Here is an 18,412-nt window from a genome sequence, read left to right on the forward strand (position 1 = left end):
ACTTCCTCATTTGCAGTATCGGCGGACAGCGCCTTCTGGAGCTTGGTTTCTTGCACTACCTAAAGCAGCCCTTGCTGCAGAGCAGGTGTGGATGCTGAACCCCAGCTGCCTGGCCAAGAGCTCCACACCTCGTCACCACTTCTGAGATCCTGCCTGATCTACTCGCAGAAGATCCCACTAATTTATAAATGTCCTCAAGTAACAAGAGATTCGTGACTTCGGCACGACCCCGCAGCGCGTCTTCATTTTGAATCTGTCTGTTGATTCAGAGAAACGTGTGAGATACTTCCACTTCAGTTTAGAGGAAGAAGGTGGGTGGACAAGACAGCTGTTTGACGGAAACACCGTGGCTCTCACACACTCAGATCTCTCAGAACTGGTCCAGGAGGACGACCGACTCCAGTGGGGAGGCAGCGCCGGGACGAGACTTGCCTGCAATGTGGAGCACCGCACCTACACGCAGGCCCAGCGCACACGCCCAGGGGCCCTCTCCACGCACCCTGCGCCTGAGTCACCTGCAGCCGGTCATTCTGGCCTACAGCTCCCTGATAAGATATTCCCCTAAAAGAAGTTCCCCTGTTAAAAAAAGGTCAGTTAGTCATCGATGAAAAGAAGTTGAACTTCATGTGTGGATTCATGAATCCGCACAATGTGCCTGGTCTACCTCCGGCTTTGGCTAGGGAAGCGGCTGCTCCTGAAGCTGTACTGTGCTCCTGTGGACAGTCAGTGGCACTGTCCAGCTACTTTCAGGGGACAGCAAGATTTTCTGTCGTCTTCAAAGCTAAAATCAACTCAGATTGCTTAGAATTTCAAGTTCACAAATGAGAAGGTCATCAATGCTTCCTTAAAAACTACTGTCAATCACATTTCCAAATCATGCTCATGTATGAACAATTCTTAACAGTGGACTTTCTTCGGCATCCCTCTTTGGCTGAATTCTGGTATACACACTGGGAATCATCAACAAGTCAGGCATTTTTGTCAAGGCAAAAGCATAAGATAATCGAAAACTGCATAAAAAAGAGCTTGGTTTAGGTTAAGGAGACTCCATTTGTATCAAAGGGAATTCAAGTAGAAAAGTATTTGGAAAGCAATTATAATTACTTCTGTGAAGCCAAAGTTGCATTTCACAGTCAATTTTCTAGTACAGAAGGTAAGATAAGACCTTTTGGCCTCAAGAATAATGGGATTAGGTTCACAACTAATAGCAATTTTTTGTATGCTTTGGAAGTCATTGTTTGTGAATGTTGCAGTAAAGATCTGCATAAAAACTATTTATTGAGCCCATAAATAGGTGTCATTTGTTAATTAAGTGCAATTAAGTTGCAAATGCTCTCACAGTACTGCTTAATTGAAATTAAAATTCTGAGACAGAGCAGCAGAGTTGAACACCTGAGTTCAGAATCACAAACTCCACACATCTTATTTATACTGTACTACTAAAAGGCAGCTCTGTGCAGCTTCTCTTTTAAATTGCAGCTTTGATGTATGTGATATCAGTAGAGAATTTTTTTAAAAAAAGTAATTTGTGTATCTTGCAATTTATTTGTCTTGTTATTAAACCTGCTAGTCAAGGATCCAAGATGACCCACCGTAGAGTGAGGTGTGTGTGTGGTCAGACAGTGTGCCTGACAACTATGACAAGTGATCGGGGTGATCGGAGGATGGGAGAGGACTGAATGGACACCAGCATCGCCATGTGCCCCCTGCAGTGTCTGCCCGAATCACTCCAGTGGGTCTTCAGAACAGGCGTGTCCTGGCCCCCTTTCCATGCCAGGCACCTGAGAAGCCTGCAGAGAAGACCCTGGATGCGCAGCTGCGAGGGTGGGGGCGTGTGGGAGCGAATGAGTGCAGTGAACATCACCGGGAAGTTCAGCCGAAGATCCTACTTGGAGAATAGGGAGTCGGATTCAGTGCGGTCTGGGGAGGAGAAATCAGTCGCTGTGGGTCTCAGAGTGCGGACTGTGGGAGGAAGGCGGGCTGCTCAGAGGAGACGGGCCAGGGACCCAGGCATCACGGCCTCACCACAGGCTGGGAGCTGCTCCGGTGCCACATGGAGCCCAGGCTCAGGGCAGGACCGCGGCCACGTCAGATGTGCTCCGCCGCCTGACTCCATGACGTCCAGATGCTGCGCCCCCTCTGCACTCCACACCTGCTCTCCACACAGGGCTCCCCCAGCAGGTGGGTGGCGCCTCCAGCTGCTGTGGACAGCAGGCTCCACCTTCGGCTCTGCCATCTTGCAGGGGCTCATCTGTTTGGGGCTGAGATCTTAAAACCTTAAATGCTTTCTGACAAAGCATTTGAGGAAGATCAGCATGAAGGACCACAGCAGGGTCACAGGAGCAGGTGGTGGGAGGCTCAGCACCACCTGGGAAGCCAAGGTCAGACAGCAGAGTGGACAGGAACCCCATGGCCACCAGAGACCACACTGGGGTCATGCCCGGAGTCGGCCCAGTGGACGAGTAGACACGCGCTCTGCCATGCCAGGCCCTGCTCAGCCCCTTCTCCGGAGCTCTCTGCAGCCACCATCAGCGTGTCCTTGTGACGGGGACCCAATCACTCAGAGAAGCAGAGTCAACTTACCTGCCGCTTACACCTCTCCTCAGCTCCTGGGAGATGGTGCCCAGTGGCAGGAATGTGCACTCCAATGCTGAGCCTGAGCCCAAAGGTCATCACGACCAAGGGACCTGAGCAAGGACAGCAGCAGAGGGCACCCAGGTGGGGAGCCTGCTGGGCAGAAGAGAGAGCGGAGATCAGGAAGGCCTGCTTCCCGCTTTCCCAAGCAGAACCTCCCTGGCACTTTAAGGTGAGGGTCCTGCCTGGCGTCTCCTCCCTCACTGTGCCCAGTGGTTTCCACCAGCTTCCTGGGTGTGACTCAGCTGTGCCCTGCGTCCGGATGTGGCAGGTGCCGCTGACTTTCTGCTCAACTCTGAACCCCTTCAGCACCCCAGGAAGGCGTGCCTGGCCATGAGCGAGGGCCCCTCCCACCCCAGCGCTGCACGCCGCCCAGCCCGGCTGGGGGTCTGCCTCTGGCTCTTCCCACAGGCAGTGCCACCACCTGTTCCTTGGTTTCACGCCAGGGTACCAAGCCCAGTCACAAGGTCACGTCAGCAGAGTGGTCTGTCCAGCAGTGGGCAGGCACTGGCTGTGCCCTTCCAGCTACTGAGGATGCTGCTGCCACGCAGGCCGTGCACTAGTTGGAGCTAGCACAGCGCTTTGCTCCTCCTGGGGACGCACCCTCCCTGAGCAGGACTTGAGGTTTCCCTTCTGGGGGGCTGCACTGCCTCACGACCCACAGCCGTGCCTGGACTCCGATTCTTCTGCACGCCGTCGGCACTGGTGACGCCTGCCCTTTGGTCCAGCCACGGAGCGGGGGTGAGAGGGCAGCTGGTAGTGGTTTCCATTGGCATGCCCCAAGGCTAGTGAGGAGCACCCCTTCAAGTGCTTATTGGCCCACTGCATACTTCCTTTGAAGAAATGCCTATTGAGATTCTTCGTCTATTTTAATATTCATTATTTGGGTATTTAAAATAAATGGATCATACAGTTCTTTATACATTCTAGACACAATTTCCTTATCAAATATGACTTACACAATTTTTCCCCTTTTTGTGAATTTCTTCACTTTCTTGGCTGTGTCTTCAGAGCATAATGCTTTTTAATTTTAATGAGTCCATTTACTCTTTTCTTTTTTCTTTTTTGGTGACATGTTTAAGAAACTATTTCTTAATCAACAGAAGGAAATACACCTATGTTTTCTTCAAATTGTTTATGGTTTTGGCCCTTACTTTTAAGTCCTTGATCCACTCTGAGTTAATTCTTGCAGATAGCAAGAAATAGGGCATTTAAATTTTTTCTTTCACAAGTGGAAATCTTGTGCTCTCAGCAAAATTAGTAGAGCACTGTTCTTTCTGTTTGCTGCCCTCACTGAAGACCTCACTGGGTGCCATGCTGCCCCTGTGCTCTGTGTGGCACCCTGCTGCCAGAGTCCACTCGGTGACGGCACCTGTGCAGTAAGCCAGGGATCCAGAAGGGAGCCCTCTAGCTCTGCTCTCCTGGCTCAAGATCGTTTTGTCTAGTTGGGACCCTTTTTATTTCCATAGGAATTAGAGGGCTGGCTTTTCCACTTCTGAAAAAAAATCTAGCTGGAATTTTTATAGGAATTGCACTGAATGTTCTATAGGTTGCTTTGGAAAATATTGTCATCTTAACATTATTAAGTCTTTCCATCCATGAACATGGGACATCTTTCCATTTGTTAGGATCTTTCTTAATCTTTCAGTAATGTTTTCTAGCTTGCAATATACAAGTCTTCCACCTCTTGTAAATGTAATCCTAGGTATCTTATTTATTTAGATGTTATTATAAGTAGGATTGTTTTCTTAATTTCATTTTTGGATTATTCATTGTTAGTGTATAGAAGCACAACTGATATTTATTTTTTGATCTTGTACCATGAACTTTGTTGAATTTCTTTATCAGCTACAGTAGCTTTCTTGTGGATTCTTTGGGAATTTCCATACATAGGATCTTCTGTGAACAGAGACAGCTCTACTTCTCCCTTCTTAAGTGGAACGAGAATTGTTTCCTTTTCTTGTCTAATTGCTCTGGCTAGAAACATTCTAGTACAATGTTGAGTGGAAATGATAAGAATCAATATCCTTGTCCTATTACATTCACAGGGGGAAGTTTTCAGTCTTACATTATTGAGAATGATGTTAGCTGTAGGTTTTTCACTAATACTCATTATTGTGCTAAGGAAGCACCCTGCTGTTCCCTGTTTTGATTGTTTTTATCATGCAAAGAGGATATATTTTGTCAAATGTCTTTTTCCTTGCCTGTTGAGATGGTGACATGTTCTATTAGTGGGAAGTATTACATTGATTGATTTTCCTATTTAAAACCACTCATACACTCCTGGAATTAATCATAACATAGAATTCTTCTAATATGAGGTTCAGTGGGTTTGCTAGTGTTTTCTTGAGGATTTTTACATCTATGCTCATAAGGATAGGTGTCTATAGTTTTCTTTGCTTGTACTCTGACTTTGATAGCAGAGTTAATTCCAGCCCTGATACAATCACTACAGATTAGGATTGAAAGTGTCCCCATCCTCTTCTGTTTTTGAAAGAGTGTGAAGATTGACATTACTCTTCTATAAATGTGTGGTAGAATTCACCCACAAAGCCACCTCTCTGCTGGGAGACTTTTATTATTGATTCAGTCTCTTCGATTTTTGCTCTGTTGAGATTTTCTATTTGTACCTAAAGTAATTTGTGTGTTTGTGTAAATTTGTCCATTCTATCTAGTGTATCTGGTGTTGCCACACAATTGTGCATAATATTCTCTTAGAATTCCTTTTTTTAGTGGGAGGTCAATAAGGAACTTTTTTCTGATTTTGAGAATTTGGGTCTTTCTCTTGTCTTTTTAGTCAAGCTAAAGGTCTTTCTGTTCTGTCGATCCTTTTAGAGAATCTAGTTTTCGTTTTGTTGCTTCTCTCTACTATTTCTTTTATTGCTAATCTTTATTATTTCTTTCCTTCTGCTAGCTTTAGGCTTGGTTTTCTTTTTCTACACATATAAATTTTAACATTAGCTTTTTAATTTCTACAAAGTAGTCACATGGGATTTTATAGGGATTGTGTAGAATCTGAATGAATCTGGGAGATTTTTCATCTTAAACCTGAAATCTGGCAATCCAAAATTTGAAGTATCTTTCTATTTATTGAGATTTGTTACAAATTTCTTTCAGCAATGTTTATATCTGTCAGAGATCAGATCTTGTACTTTTGTGTTAATAATCAAAGAAGCTTTTTTGCAGGGTGCAGTATTGGGGACTGAACCCAGAGACGCCACCATGAGCCACAGGGTCTCACTGAGATGCTGAGGCTGGCTTTGACTTGCGCTCCTCCTGCCTGAGCCTCGGAGGCTTTGTAAAGAAGCTCTTTTAACAGGCTTCAGTGGTTCTGGCATGTGCGCTTGCATCTGCACACCCGCACAGGTAAATGCAGGCCAGGATAGCACGGCTATTATTTCCAAGACGTTTCCTGGCCTGCGTTGCTGGACCTCACAGGCGAGAAGGCTGCAGAGCCCCAGAGGTCCTAAGAGAAGGCCACTGAGCAGGTACCACCTGGGGGACAGAGGAGGCGATGACAGCGTGGGTGGGGGATGAGGGTGTGTCTCGGGTGCCAGCCATCCACCTCACTGGTCTCCAGTCCCGCTGAGGCTTTGGGGTGGGTCTGGCAGGCTGGGGAAGTGGCCCTGCGGCCCTATCAGTCTCTGCTTGCCCTGCTCCATGTTGGCATGTGCCCTCGAGGGCTGGGCGGACTTGGGCATGCACCCACACAACGGGCTCCACGCGGCAGCCCTCAGCGCAGGCTTGCTCCCTCGCTGGCAGCAGGCCCTTCAGAGTGGGCCGGCACAGCAAGGGATCCAGCAGTGACGCTGCTTCACGCTCTGTTCTGAACTCGGGAGACGGTTGTGTGTTGGCAAGCAACAACTGTAATTGCAGCTTTCTCTTAACAACAAAAATGGTGTTGTGAATAGATAGAAGTTAGGAAACTCAGACGCTCTCCACGTTCCGTAGGTTACCCCATTCTCCCAGAGAGAAACTACCATCCTGGTATTTCTTACATGTCACGCATACAGTCCCTGCTAGATTTTCTGGTGTGGCCTTTAGTTACAGTGCCTCTTTATCTTGTTTGTTGTTATTGTAATATTTTTGAGAGTTAATATAGAAGTTTCCACATATACGTCAGGAAATTCAATCCCATACTGTGAAAATGAGACTGTTTCACCAACATGTTGCTTAATCAATTTAATTCATCTCAGTTAAATTCTTATCTTTTATACTCTTCTTTTATGTGGCCACATACATAATGCAGCTTCGGGGCTAAACATTAGGCAGACATAGGATATGTGAGTACAGCCATAATGGGCTTGCTTTTTAATACGAAGGAAGATTAGAATTGTATTAAATTGCATGTTAATGGAAAAATAAAGCAAAACATAATAGGAAGACAATTTGGAGCTGCTGTTAAGTCTGGATCACAGAACGCAGTTTTGCTATTTATCAGTTGAATATTGAATTTCCTTTGGCTCTTGCGCTTAATTATGTTAAGTATAGTACATTCTAATTATTCCTCGCAATGCACAGAAGGGTCACGGTCAGGCTGACCACTGAGGCGGGAGCGCGCCTTCCTTGGAGTTAAGGCCATGCTCCCTAAGCTGTGGCGTTCACTGTGACAGATTCAGGGGCTCCAAGGACAGACCTGGGAGGCAGAGGGCACCGCACGGGGACCCCGGGAGTCCTGCAGGAGTACTGGGTTCTTCTCTGCTGAGTCACCCCTGTGCCTGCAACAGGGTCCCCCTTCTGCATCACACATACTGGGTCTGAGCTGGCTGGACACGTGAAGTCCGGGGGCTTGAGGCGGGACGTGTCAAGCCCAGGCCTGGGACTGGTCACCCTGCACAGGTTCCTATCGGGTGAGGCTGCTTCTCCTTTGGCAGCTGTCTGGAGCATTGGGTGAACACAGGGGAAAGCCAGCCCCCTCCATCTTCCTTCCCTGCGTCCATGTGTATGTGGTGGGCCTCAGGCCTGTGGCTCCTTCTGCTCTGGTGTGACTGACAGCCGGGATGGGGCCCTCACAGAGGAGCAGGTGGGATGGAATGAGTGAGGTGACCTGAGCCCCTGTCTGAAAATGGGCCACTGGAGCTTCTGTTTCACGTGACTGAGACCCTTTCTGGTCCCTGCCAGCCCTCTAGGGCACCACGCAGCAGAGTTGGCTGCAGTGGCCTTTGAGAACCAACAGAGAAAGCTTCCCAGACCTGGGGGAGGAAGGGAAAGAGCTCCAAGAGTGACTTTGAGGAGCAGCAGGCAGCTCTGGGTCTGGGCAAGAGCAGAAGAGCCCCAGGCAGCCACCAGGCACGTTGGCTATGGCCCCCAGTCCAGGCCAGCCTGCTCCAGGGTTGGCAGGTGGCTAACACTCAGCAAGCCCATGCTGCAGGGAGCTCGCTTTCCGGAGGGCCCTGAGCTGGGATGAGGAGCCAGGACTCCCTGACAAGTGGGGCTTTGGAAGAGAGAACGAGAGCTGGTTGGAGTCTGTGGACAGATGGAGGGGGTGTGCCCCGAGGGAGCCACCAGGAGGCGGGCACAGTGGTCCAGGGACAGGGTGTGGGGTCCGCAGGGGAGGGCCCAGGGAAGGAGGTGGCAGGCAGGTGAGAACCAGGCAGGGAGGAGGAGGGGTAAGAGGCCAGGGAAACAGCCAGAGAAAGCTGGCCCTGGTGGGGAGCCGGGCACAAGGGGCACGCCTCTGCCCTCAGGGGGTGGCACAGGGTCTCTGGCCCTCAGGGGATGGCACAGGGTCCCTGGCCCTCAGGAGGGTGGCACAGGGTCCTAGAGGGAGATGAGGCACCAGGTCAGGGGTACAACCTTGTCTCCACTCTCCCCAAGGACAGACCCCATTCTCGTGGGTGATGGGCGGGGGACCAGCAGACCCTGCCCAGGCTCCACCCCCAGGGCACATTCTAGCACCTCCCTTGGGCTTCCTGTCCTCCTGCTTTCCTGCAGCAGGGACCATGGGGCCTGTATTCCCTGTATTCCCACAGCTGCCAGTGGGAGGCAAGACCTACCAGGGGCTGACAAGAGACAGCAGGACGGCAGGGGCAGAGGGGATCCCGCCTTCCGCAGGAACCCAGAATCCAGGCTCATTAGGGTCAGAGAATCCAAGCTTTTCGATGGGTCCAGCTGGTGAAGTTAACGGGATTACAGCCATAGGCCATAGCACTGAGACCCCCACCTGGGCCTCAGCTGTCCATCCACTCTGCGCTCAGCCCTGCCCTGTGGCCAAGCAGGCTGAGGTGTGGAGCGTCAGAGGCCACATGCTCCTGAGGGCACAGCTGGCCGCCAGCCAGCAGTCATCAGGCCCTGGCCTTCAGCCCTGGAAGTGGGCTGGACAGCCAGAGCCCAGGGCCTGTCTGGAGGCTCCCTTGCTAGATCTCTGGTGCCACATGATCAAACCACTCTTTACCTCACAGTTTGTTTCACTGTCAAAACAACATCTGAAATAGAAAGGCAGCCTGGTGGCTGCATTCAGATCACCCCCGGGTGACTCCTGCCTGCACCAGGCAGCGAACCACACGGGAGACGACTCAGGACAGTCGTCCAAGGGGAGAACAGGTGGAGGCCTCAGCCCAGACCTGGTCTCAAGGGAGCAGCAGGTCCCCTGCCAGCCTCCCACCAGAGCAGGGTGTCCAGGGTAGGATTGGGGCGAGCTGGCCCCCAGCCAGGCCGGCTCTCTCCACAGCCCCATCCCACATAGCAAGGGGCTATGGGCACATGCACCGAGCCAGGACCCCTGGACAGATACCCCCGTGCGTGACATGATAGCTCACTGATTGCACGCCAGATGTTATTCTCCAAACGGCTTAGCTGAAACAAAACACCCCAATACAGTGGAAATACAGCCGTCCCCCCCAAATTGTCTACGATTCTAATACCTGGAAGCCTGTGGTTGAAGAGGCCCAGTGGACCTGCTAGGCACTGAACATTGTCCACTGCAGACGACCTCTCAGGAACATCGCTGTCCCTGTCAGTGTCCCCTCACTTTGCAGCGGTCAGTGGGAACTGGTGCTCGTCCACCAGAATGCGGGAGCGTGGACAGACACCGTGGAAGGAGCCACGTGTGGCGGGGGCGGGTGTGTGGCTTCTCCATGGGCGTTGGTCGGTTCTCGACGAGCATTAAATGGCGTTTCTCTTCTGCCAACAGACCAGCAGTACTCATGGTCCCCAACTCAGCACTTCAATGAAGAAAGGTACTCCCCGGCTCCCAGGAACATGAAAGGGCTGTCGGGAAGCCGGAACCCGCCGCTATGTGCCAGCCACACCTGTGGCGTGGTGCCCCCGGCCGACTGCGAGCACCCGCTGGACCACATCCGCCACGGGCCGGACGTGCGGCAGCCCTACCTGCTCAGCCCTGCCGAGAGCTGCCTGATGGACCACCACCGCTGCTCCCCCCGGAGCTCAGTGCACTCCGAGTGCACGGTGATGCCAGTGATGCTGGGCGACCACGTGTGCAGCAGTACCTTCCCCAGGATGCACTACAGCTCCCACTACGATACCAGGGACGGCTGTGCCATGCCCCAGGCAGGCGCCAAGGCCAACCGCATCCCCGCCAACCTCCTGGACCAGTTCGAGAAGCAGCTGCCCCTGCACAGGGACGGGTTCCACACTCTGCAGTACCAGAGGGCCTCGGCCGCCGAGCAGCGCAGCGAGAGCCCGGGCCGGATCCGGCACCTGGTGCACTCGGTGCAGAAGCTCTTCACCAAGTCGCACTCCCTGGAGGGCTCCTCCAAGGGCCAGGCCGAAGGCGGCAGGGGCGAGGGCCGGGCCGACGACCACCCCCAGGGCCACCACGCCAAGCACGGCAAGCGGAGCCGCAGCAGGGAGCGCAAGCCCGAGGCCAAGCCTCGGTCGGGCGCCAGCAGCTGGTGGAGCTCGGAGGACAACCTGGACAGCGACAGCACCCACCGGGCACCCAGCGTGGTGAGCAGACACCAGCTGGACCGCTTCTCCCACTGCTACCCCGAGGCGCTGCAGAGCCCCTTTGGGGACCTCTCGCTGAAGACTTCCAAGAGCAACAACGACGTCAAGTGCTCGGCCTGCGAGGGCCTGGCCCTGACGCCCGAGGCCAAGCACTTGAAGCGGAGCTCCTGGTCCACGCTCACGGTGAGCCAGGCCAAGGAGGCCTACCGCAAGAGCTCCCTGAACCTGAGCAAGCCGCTGCTGCCCCAGGACGTCAAGCCGCCCCCGCGGCCCTGCCACTACCTCCAGGTAAGGGCCCAGGCGCGGCTGGCCCCGCTCGCTGGCGGTCAGCGCTCTTCACTGGCAGTCCTGAGTTAGAAGGTCTGGATGGAGCCGGCAGGGCCTCGCCTCCCGCCCCCTGTGCTGTGCAGGACACGTCAGCGCCGCTCTTGGCAAGTTGTTACCCTTCACATAATGTTTGTGCTTTGGGGGCAGCAGGGGTCAGAGGGTGGCGTGACACAGGCGCACAACGGGTAGTGACCAGATGGGGCACAGGTGCTGCCGTCTCCCAACATCAGTCATCGCTGTGGGAGTCGGCAAGCTCCTCTTTTCTACCTGTGCTGAGGTGTGGGTCATGGTGATGATGGTCACCCCTGGTCATTTTAAGCAGGGAGCACACTACAGCCACGTGCTGTACGGTGGCCCTCTTGATCCTGTCCACCTGAAGCCCTGTGTCCTGATGCCCAGCTGGCCACTGGCCACCCCCTTCAACGCTCTTGGCTCCCACATGGTGAGACGGTGGACTTGTCTTCCTGGCCCCCCTCCTCTCATGCGGCTGGTACCCAGCTGGTTCACCCTTGCTGCGGCCAACGGCAGGATCTGCCTCCTTCCTGAGGCCGAGTGCTCTTCCCTGGTGTCCACAAGGCCACGCCTTCTCTACCCACTGCCCGGGACCCTCTGCTCCCCTCCTGGCTGGCAACCTGGGACCTTCTGGGGGTCATGGAGGCCCCTGGCTCTGCCCTTGAGCCACGCAACACCATGGCCTGTCCCTTGATAGCCCCAGTGCTGGAGGCCTCAGCAACCTCAGCCAAAGCTCACCAGCCCTCGCAGGCACTGAGAGCGTGAGAGCCGCCCTGGCAGGACTTGCCCTCCACAGCCGCCTCCTGCTCCTGGCAGCAGCGTCCATGAGCCGCAAGGCAGGGGGCCAGCTGTGGGAAGGAGCCTCTCTCCCTCTGCGGTGCAGACGAGTTGAGTTTATCAAAGACAAAATGAATTGCCGACAGGGGCTGACAGGAGCTCTGCTTCCGGTGACGCCTCTGTGTCTTCACTGTGCTGTCACCAAGAAAGCCAGGGCCAGCCATGCTGTCACCAAGAAAGCCAGGGCCAGCACTGGCCTGGAGGCGCTGCTCCACCAGGAGGCCTCCGTGAGGCTTGACCCGCGAGGGGTCTGCAGCCACACGGATGGGCTCTGTTGCCCGGGAGCAGGGGCGCTGGCCTGGCGTTGCTTCAGAGAAGTGCTCCTTGGTCAAGTCACACCGCTCACTGTGGGGAGGCACCAGCCACCCAATGGGAAAGGAAAGCTCTTCCTTTGTCCAGGACTGGCGATCTGGCGAGCCCCCAGCAACACCAGGCTCAGGGGCTCTGGAGGAGATGTGCCCAATTGCTCGCATGGCAGATTTATGCAAAGAGACAGATTGGTAGTTGCATAAACTATTATTTATAGCAGCAGAAGGGACTTATGCTTGCTGGTAGTTGGCAAGCCTTGATAATATGCAAGAGTGAGGACTGCTTATCCAGAGACCCGGGTGAGTGGATGGGGGGTCCAGAAGAAAGCTCTCCTTCTTGCTTGGACCTGGGGCATGTCGGCCGCTGCTCCTGAGCGCCCAGGGCAGTGGCACCCCAGGGAGGCGCACTGGGTCTGGCTGGCCGGGTCCTGCCCGCCCCACCTCCCCTGCACTCCTGCTGGGCAGCGCCCTCCGTGGCCCACGCTGTTCTCACCCTCCAGCCGCCCGCGTGGCCCCGGAGCTGAGGCAAGCACCCGTGCGTGTTGGGCGGAGGGGCACCAGGGCCTGGGGCTTCACTGTCCGCGGAAGCAGGCCCCGCTCCTCACCCCACTGCCTCGCAGACCTTCCCGCCTCTGTCCCCAGAAGGTCCACGCTGGCGACAGGACGGCTTCTACCAGCTGCGACACAGGACCAGGTGTCCAAACAGTAGCTCCTCAGCATCCAGCCGTCGGCTGGAGCCTCCCGCGGGCTCCTGCCTCTGCTGGGCCGTGTGCTTGAGTTGGAGGCAGCCGAGGGCCTCCGTGGTGCCAGCGGTCTCTCTGAATCTCTCACCCACAGCCTCATCTCTCTCCCTCTCTTCTCCACCCTGCAGTTCTCTCGCTCTTCCTTTTTTGGCTTCAGAGACAGCACCCGACGGGCTAGGCCCCGCGGCCTGGGGACTGCTCCCGGTGTCGAGGGGCCAGGAAACACTCTGCAGGGGCACGGCAGGGCCACCTGCCCCTGGGCCTCCTGCCCGCTCTGGGCGCTCCCCCGTCCCTCACCGCCAGTCATGTTTCTCAGCTGGCCTCCACGAGCCTCCAGGGGAGGCCTGGGGTCCCACCTGCAACGGGAAGACACCTGAGCGTGGCCGTGGCAGCAGAGGCAGGGCGGGTGGGGCGGTGGTCTCAGCCATGTGTGCTTTCCAGGCTTCAAAGCACCATGTCTTTGCATACGAGCAGGAAGCTGCGCTCCAATCCCATGAGGAGGCCACTCTGTGGAGCATGCGCGTCCGTGGAATGCCCCTCGTGTCCAGCAGCACTGTGGCGGGACAGGGAGCACACTGCCCCACACCCTCCAAAGTCCCGAGCTCCTGTCCTGGGGACCCTGGGGCCTCCCTGGCAGGCCTGGCCTGGCCAGGCCAGCCTCCCTCCCCTCGCCGGCTGGGATGACACAGGCCAAGGCCAGGGCATCACGGCAGCAAGGACGCCCACTCTGCCGCCTCCCTGCAGCGGGCTTCTCCCCACCTCCGGCTCGCAAGGCTGAGCAGCACGTGCTGGAGGCGGCCCAGCGACCGTAGGTCACACCGGCTCACCGGGGCCACACTGAGGACAGCAGCACCGATCCCGCACCCGTCTCCTCGGGCTATGTTGTCGGTGGAATTGATGTCTGGCACTGTCCAAGACGTGTGTCCAGGCCGGTGCCCCACTGGTCGCTGTGAACGCCCTGGTGGAAAGGGGCAGGTTTCTGGGCTCAGCAGACCGGACTTCCTCTCACAGGCAGAATCCCGGGGAGCTGAAGAAATGGTCCCACAGGTGCTCCTGGGCAGTGGGCTCAGGGAAGGAGAGGGTGGAGCCGTGTCAGCGAGCGCCACGCAGGGCCCTGGTGGAGAGCTGAGGACGCGCAGCTGGCAGAGGGCCGCACCTTCTGCCTCAGACTCGGGGCGGCACTCCAGGATGCGTCTGGACCTCTAAAGGTCAGAACAGGTGGAACAGAGAATCCAAGGCTAGCCTGACCCGCGCTGCTCCCTCACGGAGCTCCTGCGACCACATCTTCCGCCTCCTGGGCAGACTTGCAAGGAGAGCCGAGGGGATGTGGCTGGCGGCTCAGCACAGCCCTGTGCAGCGAGCAGGGCCTGGTCTCAGAGATCAGAGACCGATGTCCAGGGCCACGAGGTGGGGTGCCACAAGGGCCGCCAGCCTCAGCCCAGGGGCGAGTTCCCGCAGCCCCACCCGCCCTCTGTTCCCCGACGCATCCTCTGCAGCATGGTCCCCTGAGTGCCACCCACCTGGGGCCTGTGCCCACCTTGCTGGGCACTACCAGGAGTGGGACGGTGGACCCTGAGGGGGCTCCATTCCTAGACCCCGAGAAGCCTGTGAGCTACTGCCCACGGTGCACCCTGCCGTGTCCCCCACATGTGCAGGGCCCCCTCTCCTGCCTCTCGTGTCAGCTGCTGGGGCAGCGTGGACAGCAGCCTGGCCTAGAGGTCAGGGGCCTGGCTCTTTTTGACGTCGAGGACTTTGACTGTTGGGGATCTTGGGGTCCATGTGAACTCTGGAATGTTCCGCATTTCCCTGAAGAACACCATGGCATTCTGATGGCGAGGACCTTGGGTCAGGATTGCTCTGGGTAGGCTGCTCCTTGGAACCACGGGCTGCCCACCCTCCCCTGGGAGGTCCTTCCACTTCCTGTGTGTCCTCTTGGATTCCTTCCCTCTGCATTTTGCCATTTTCATTGCAGAGGCCCTTGACTTCCCGGTGAGATTTATTCCTGATTGTGACTTCGTCATGAGGGTCTGTCTTTCTTCCCTGCACTCTCAGCAGGCTGTTACCGGCGTGTAACGATGCTAGCGGTGTTTTCATGCAACCTCGCTGAGTTCATTTATCAGCTCTGACCCACCTCTCGGTGGAATCCAGGTCTTCCTGTGCTGAGATCCTGTCAACTGCAAGCAGAGATGGTTTGGCTCCATTCCCTGGCGGAATGTCTTGTGCTCCTTCTGCCCGGAGATGTGGAGAGGAGCCACAGGGACAAGATGCTCTCCATGTCTCCTCTGTGGCTGAGGAGGTGTTGTGCAGGCTGTGGCTTCTGTTCCCAGCCGTGATGTGCCCTTCCCCGACTTGCCCGCCTCAGACCGTCTTGCATCCCTGGGACGGACCCTGACCGATTGCGGTGACTGCTCAGTTTGGAATGGACTTCGTTTGCTTGTGTTAAGAATCGTCGCGCCTGGTTTTGCATCTATGTGGGTGCAGTTTTCTCTGTTGCTAGGCCCCCGTCTGGTTTTGGCCTCAGGGTCCTGCTGGCCTCTTTGAATGGGTTGTATCAGATGTCGGGATGAGTTTGAGAATTAGTTCTTTAAAAGTTTGGTGGAATCCAGCAGTGAAGCCGTCCAGTCCTGGGCTCTCTGCTGGGACACTTTTGTGACTGGTTCAGCCATGACACCTGCTGCCTGGCTGATTCAGGTCTTCTGTCCTCAGGGTTCAATTCTGTGATGATGTGTCGAGATCCACCCACTTCTGGGTTCTGCTGTTTGTTGGTGGAGCTGTTCGCAGCAGTCCCTGATGCTCCTGTGTATTTCTGTGCTACCAGTTGTAATGAATCCTGTTTCACCCCCAATTTCATTTATTAAAATTAATTAGTCTAATGAAGGTGCATTGGTTTCCTCCCTCTCCACACCTGTTCATTTCATTGACCTGTCCTGCTCAAGTCTCCGTTTCTCTCCTCTCCCTGCTGCCCAAGCGGGCTGTCCGGTGGGGCGCTTGAAGTCCTCCCGCTCGAATGCAGACTTTCCTCCCCGTGCTGCTTCTGCCCACCCCACTGGTTTATGGAGTATCTTTTCCACTTTCCCTGTTTCCATAAACTGGTCATTTTCCCCCTTATCGTTGTCTATACTTCCACTCCACTGTGGCAGAACCCAGCGGTTGTGACTGTATCTGCTGAGGCTGGTGGCTTCGCGTGCGCTCTGCGGAGGGTGAGCCACGAGCTGAGGAGCATCAGCGTGGATTCCACTGCCTTTGGCTGAAGGGTTCTGCGTGCGTGCGCCGGGCCGAGGGCCACAGTGTGGTGGGACGCCCACGTGGCGTTGTGGCTTTCTGTCCGCACGGTCTGCCTGTGGCTGCATGTGGGCTGCTGGGTCCTCAGCTGCCGCACACTGGAGTGCAGCTCTCCCTTTAGAAATAGCCACATTGGTTTTATAAAACTGGGTGCTCTGGCATTGGGCGCAGACACGTTTAGAATCACCTACCCCCTGTTCACTTGGTTCCCTGGGGGTCACACACGGACTTTCTTTGCTTCTGTTTGCAATTTTGACTTGACTTTACACCGGATGTGTAAGGCTGCCCTGACCTCATCTGGTGTCCTTCCCTTGGAGGGTCTCTACCATTCTGCAGTGTCAGTCTGCCCACTTCTTTACTCAGGTGAAGCTGGGGCAGCAGATCTTTGATCCTCGGGTTTTGATCTCACCCATCTCACCACTGTAAATCTCATCTCCGTGGTGTGTGAGGCCTTCCTCCTGTGTCCTTGGTCGGTGTGTGGGTCTCCTTCCAGCCTCTGGTTGGTGTGTGAGGCCTTCCTCCTGCGTCCTTGGTCGGTGTGTGGGTCTCCTTCCAGCCTCCTTGGTTGGTGTGTGAGGCCTTCCTCCTGCGTCCTTGGTCGGTGTGTGGGTCTCCTTCCAGCCTCTGGTTGGTGTGTGAGGCCTTCCTCCTGCGTCCTTGGTCGGTGTGTGGGTCTCCTTCCAGCCTCCTTGGTTGGTGTGTGAGGCCTTCCTCCTGCGTCCTTGGTCGGTGTGTGGGTCTCCTTCCAGCCTCTGGTTGGTGTGTGAGGCCTTCCTCCTGCGTCCTTGGTCGGTGTGTGGGTCTCCTTCCAGCCTCTGGTTGGTGTGTGAGGCCTTCCTCCTGCGTCCTTGGTCGGTGTGTGGGTCTCCTTCCAGCCTCCTTGGTTGGTGTGTGAGGCCTTCCTCCTGCATCCTTGGTCGGTGTGTGGGTCTCCTTCCAGCCTCTGGTTGGTGTGTGAGGCCTTCCTCCTGCGTCCTTGGTCGGTGTGTGGGTCTCCTTCCAGCCTCCTTGGTTGGTGTGTGAGGCCTTCCTCCTGCGTCCTTGGTCGGTGTGTGCGTCTCCTTCCAGCCTCTGGTTGGTGTGTGAGGCCTTCCTCCTGCGTCCTTGGTCGGTGTGTGCGTCTCCTTCCAGCCTCTGGTTGGTGTGTGAGGCCTTCCTCCTGCGTCCTTGGTCGGTGTGTGCGTCTCCTTCCAGCCTCTGGTTGGTGTGTGAGGCCTTCCTCCTGCGTCCTTGGTCGGTGTGTGCGTCTCCTTCCAGCCTCTGGTTGGTGTGTGAGGCCTTCCTCCTGCGTCCTTGGTCGGTGTGTGCGTCTCCTTCCAGCCTCTGGTTGGTGTGTGAGGCCTTCCTCCTGCGTCCTTGGTCGGTGTGTGCGTCTCCTTCCAGCCTCTGGTTGGTGTGTGAGGCCTTCCTCCTGCGTCCTTGGTCGGTGTGTGCGTCTCCTTCCAGCCTCTGGTTGGTGTGTGAGGCCTTCCTCCTGCGTCCTTGGTCGGTGTGTGCGTCTCCTTCCAGCCTCTGGTTGGTGTGTGAGGCCTTCCTCCTGCGTCCTTGGTCGGTGTGTGCGTCTCCTTCCAGCCTCTGGTTGGTGTGTGAGGCCTTCCTCCTGCGTCCTTGGTCGGTGTGTGGGTCTCCTTCCAGCCTCCTTGGTTGGTGTGTGAGGCCTTCCTCCTGCGTCCTTGGTCGGTGTGTGGGTCTCCTTCCAGCCTCCTTGGTTGGTGTGTGAGGCCTTCCTCCTGCGTCCTTGGTCGGTGTGTGGGTCTCCTTCCAGCCTCCTTGGTTGGTGTGTGAGGCCTTCCTCCTGCGTCCTTGGTCGGTGTGTGGGTCTCCTTCCAGCCTCTGGTTGGTGTGTGAGGCCTTCCTCCTGTGTCCTTGGTCGGTGTGTGGGTCTCCTTCCAGCCTCTGGTTGGTGTGTGAGGCCTTCCTCCTGCGTCCTTGGTCGGTGTGTGGGTCTCCTTCCAGCCTCCTTGGTTGGTGTGTGAGGCCTTCCTCCTGTGTCCTTGGTCGGTGTGTGGGTCTCCTTCCAGCCTCCTTGGTTGGTGTGTGAGGCCTTCCTCCTGTGCCGTGGTTTGCTCCCTCCTTTGCTCTCATCCTCCTCTCTTGCTCATTGACGTGACTTGATTCCTCTCCTCTATGCCTCTTCCCTTCCAGGAGGCTTACACTCTCACACTGTCACGATGCCCATTCTGGTCCCTTCTTGATGTGGATCCCCTCATGCATTTTCCGTAAGGTGTTGACTTCCTGGTTTTGCTTATTTGAAAAGACTTTGTTTCTCTTTTACTTCTGAAGACCCTCTCTGCTGGGTATAGTGTTTTGGGTTGGCATTTATTTCTCTTTTTGTGATGTTGACTATTTCACCCCATCCTC

General features: G+C 55.6%; 1 protein-coding gene across 1 annotated transcript in view; it reads left to right on the forward strand.

Annotated features, from left to right (window-relative positions):
* The window catches only part of DLGAP2 (DLG associated protein 2), a 663,652-nt gene that overhangs the window by 568,955 nt on the left and 76,285 nt on the right, over nucleotides 1-18,412 (forward strand). The window contains exon 7 of the mRNA XM_079142912.1: nucleotides 9,767-10,830. Coding sequence (XP_078999038.1) covers nucleotides 9,767-10,830 — 1,064 coding nt within the window. The remainder of the gene's footprint in view (nucleotides 1-9,766; nucleotides 10,831-18,412) is intronic.

Source organism: Sciurus vulgaris (genome assembly GCF_902686455.1).
Source record: "Sciurus vulgaris genome assembly, chromosome: 5".
In the NCBI taxonomy this organism is placed as follows: domain Eukaryota; kingdom Metazoa; phylum Chordata; class Mammalia; order Rodentia; family Sciuridae; genus Sciurus; species Sciurus vulgaris.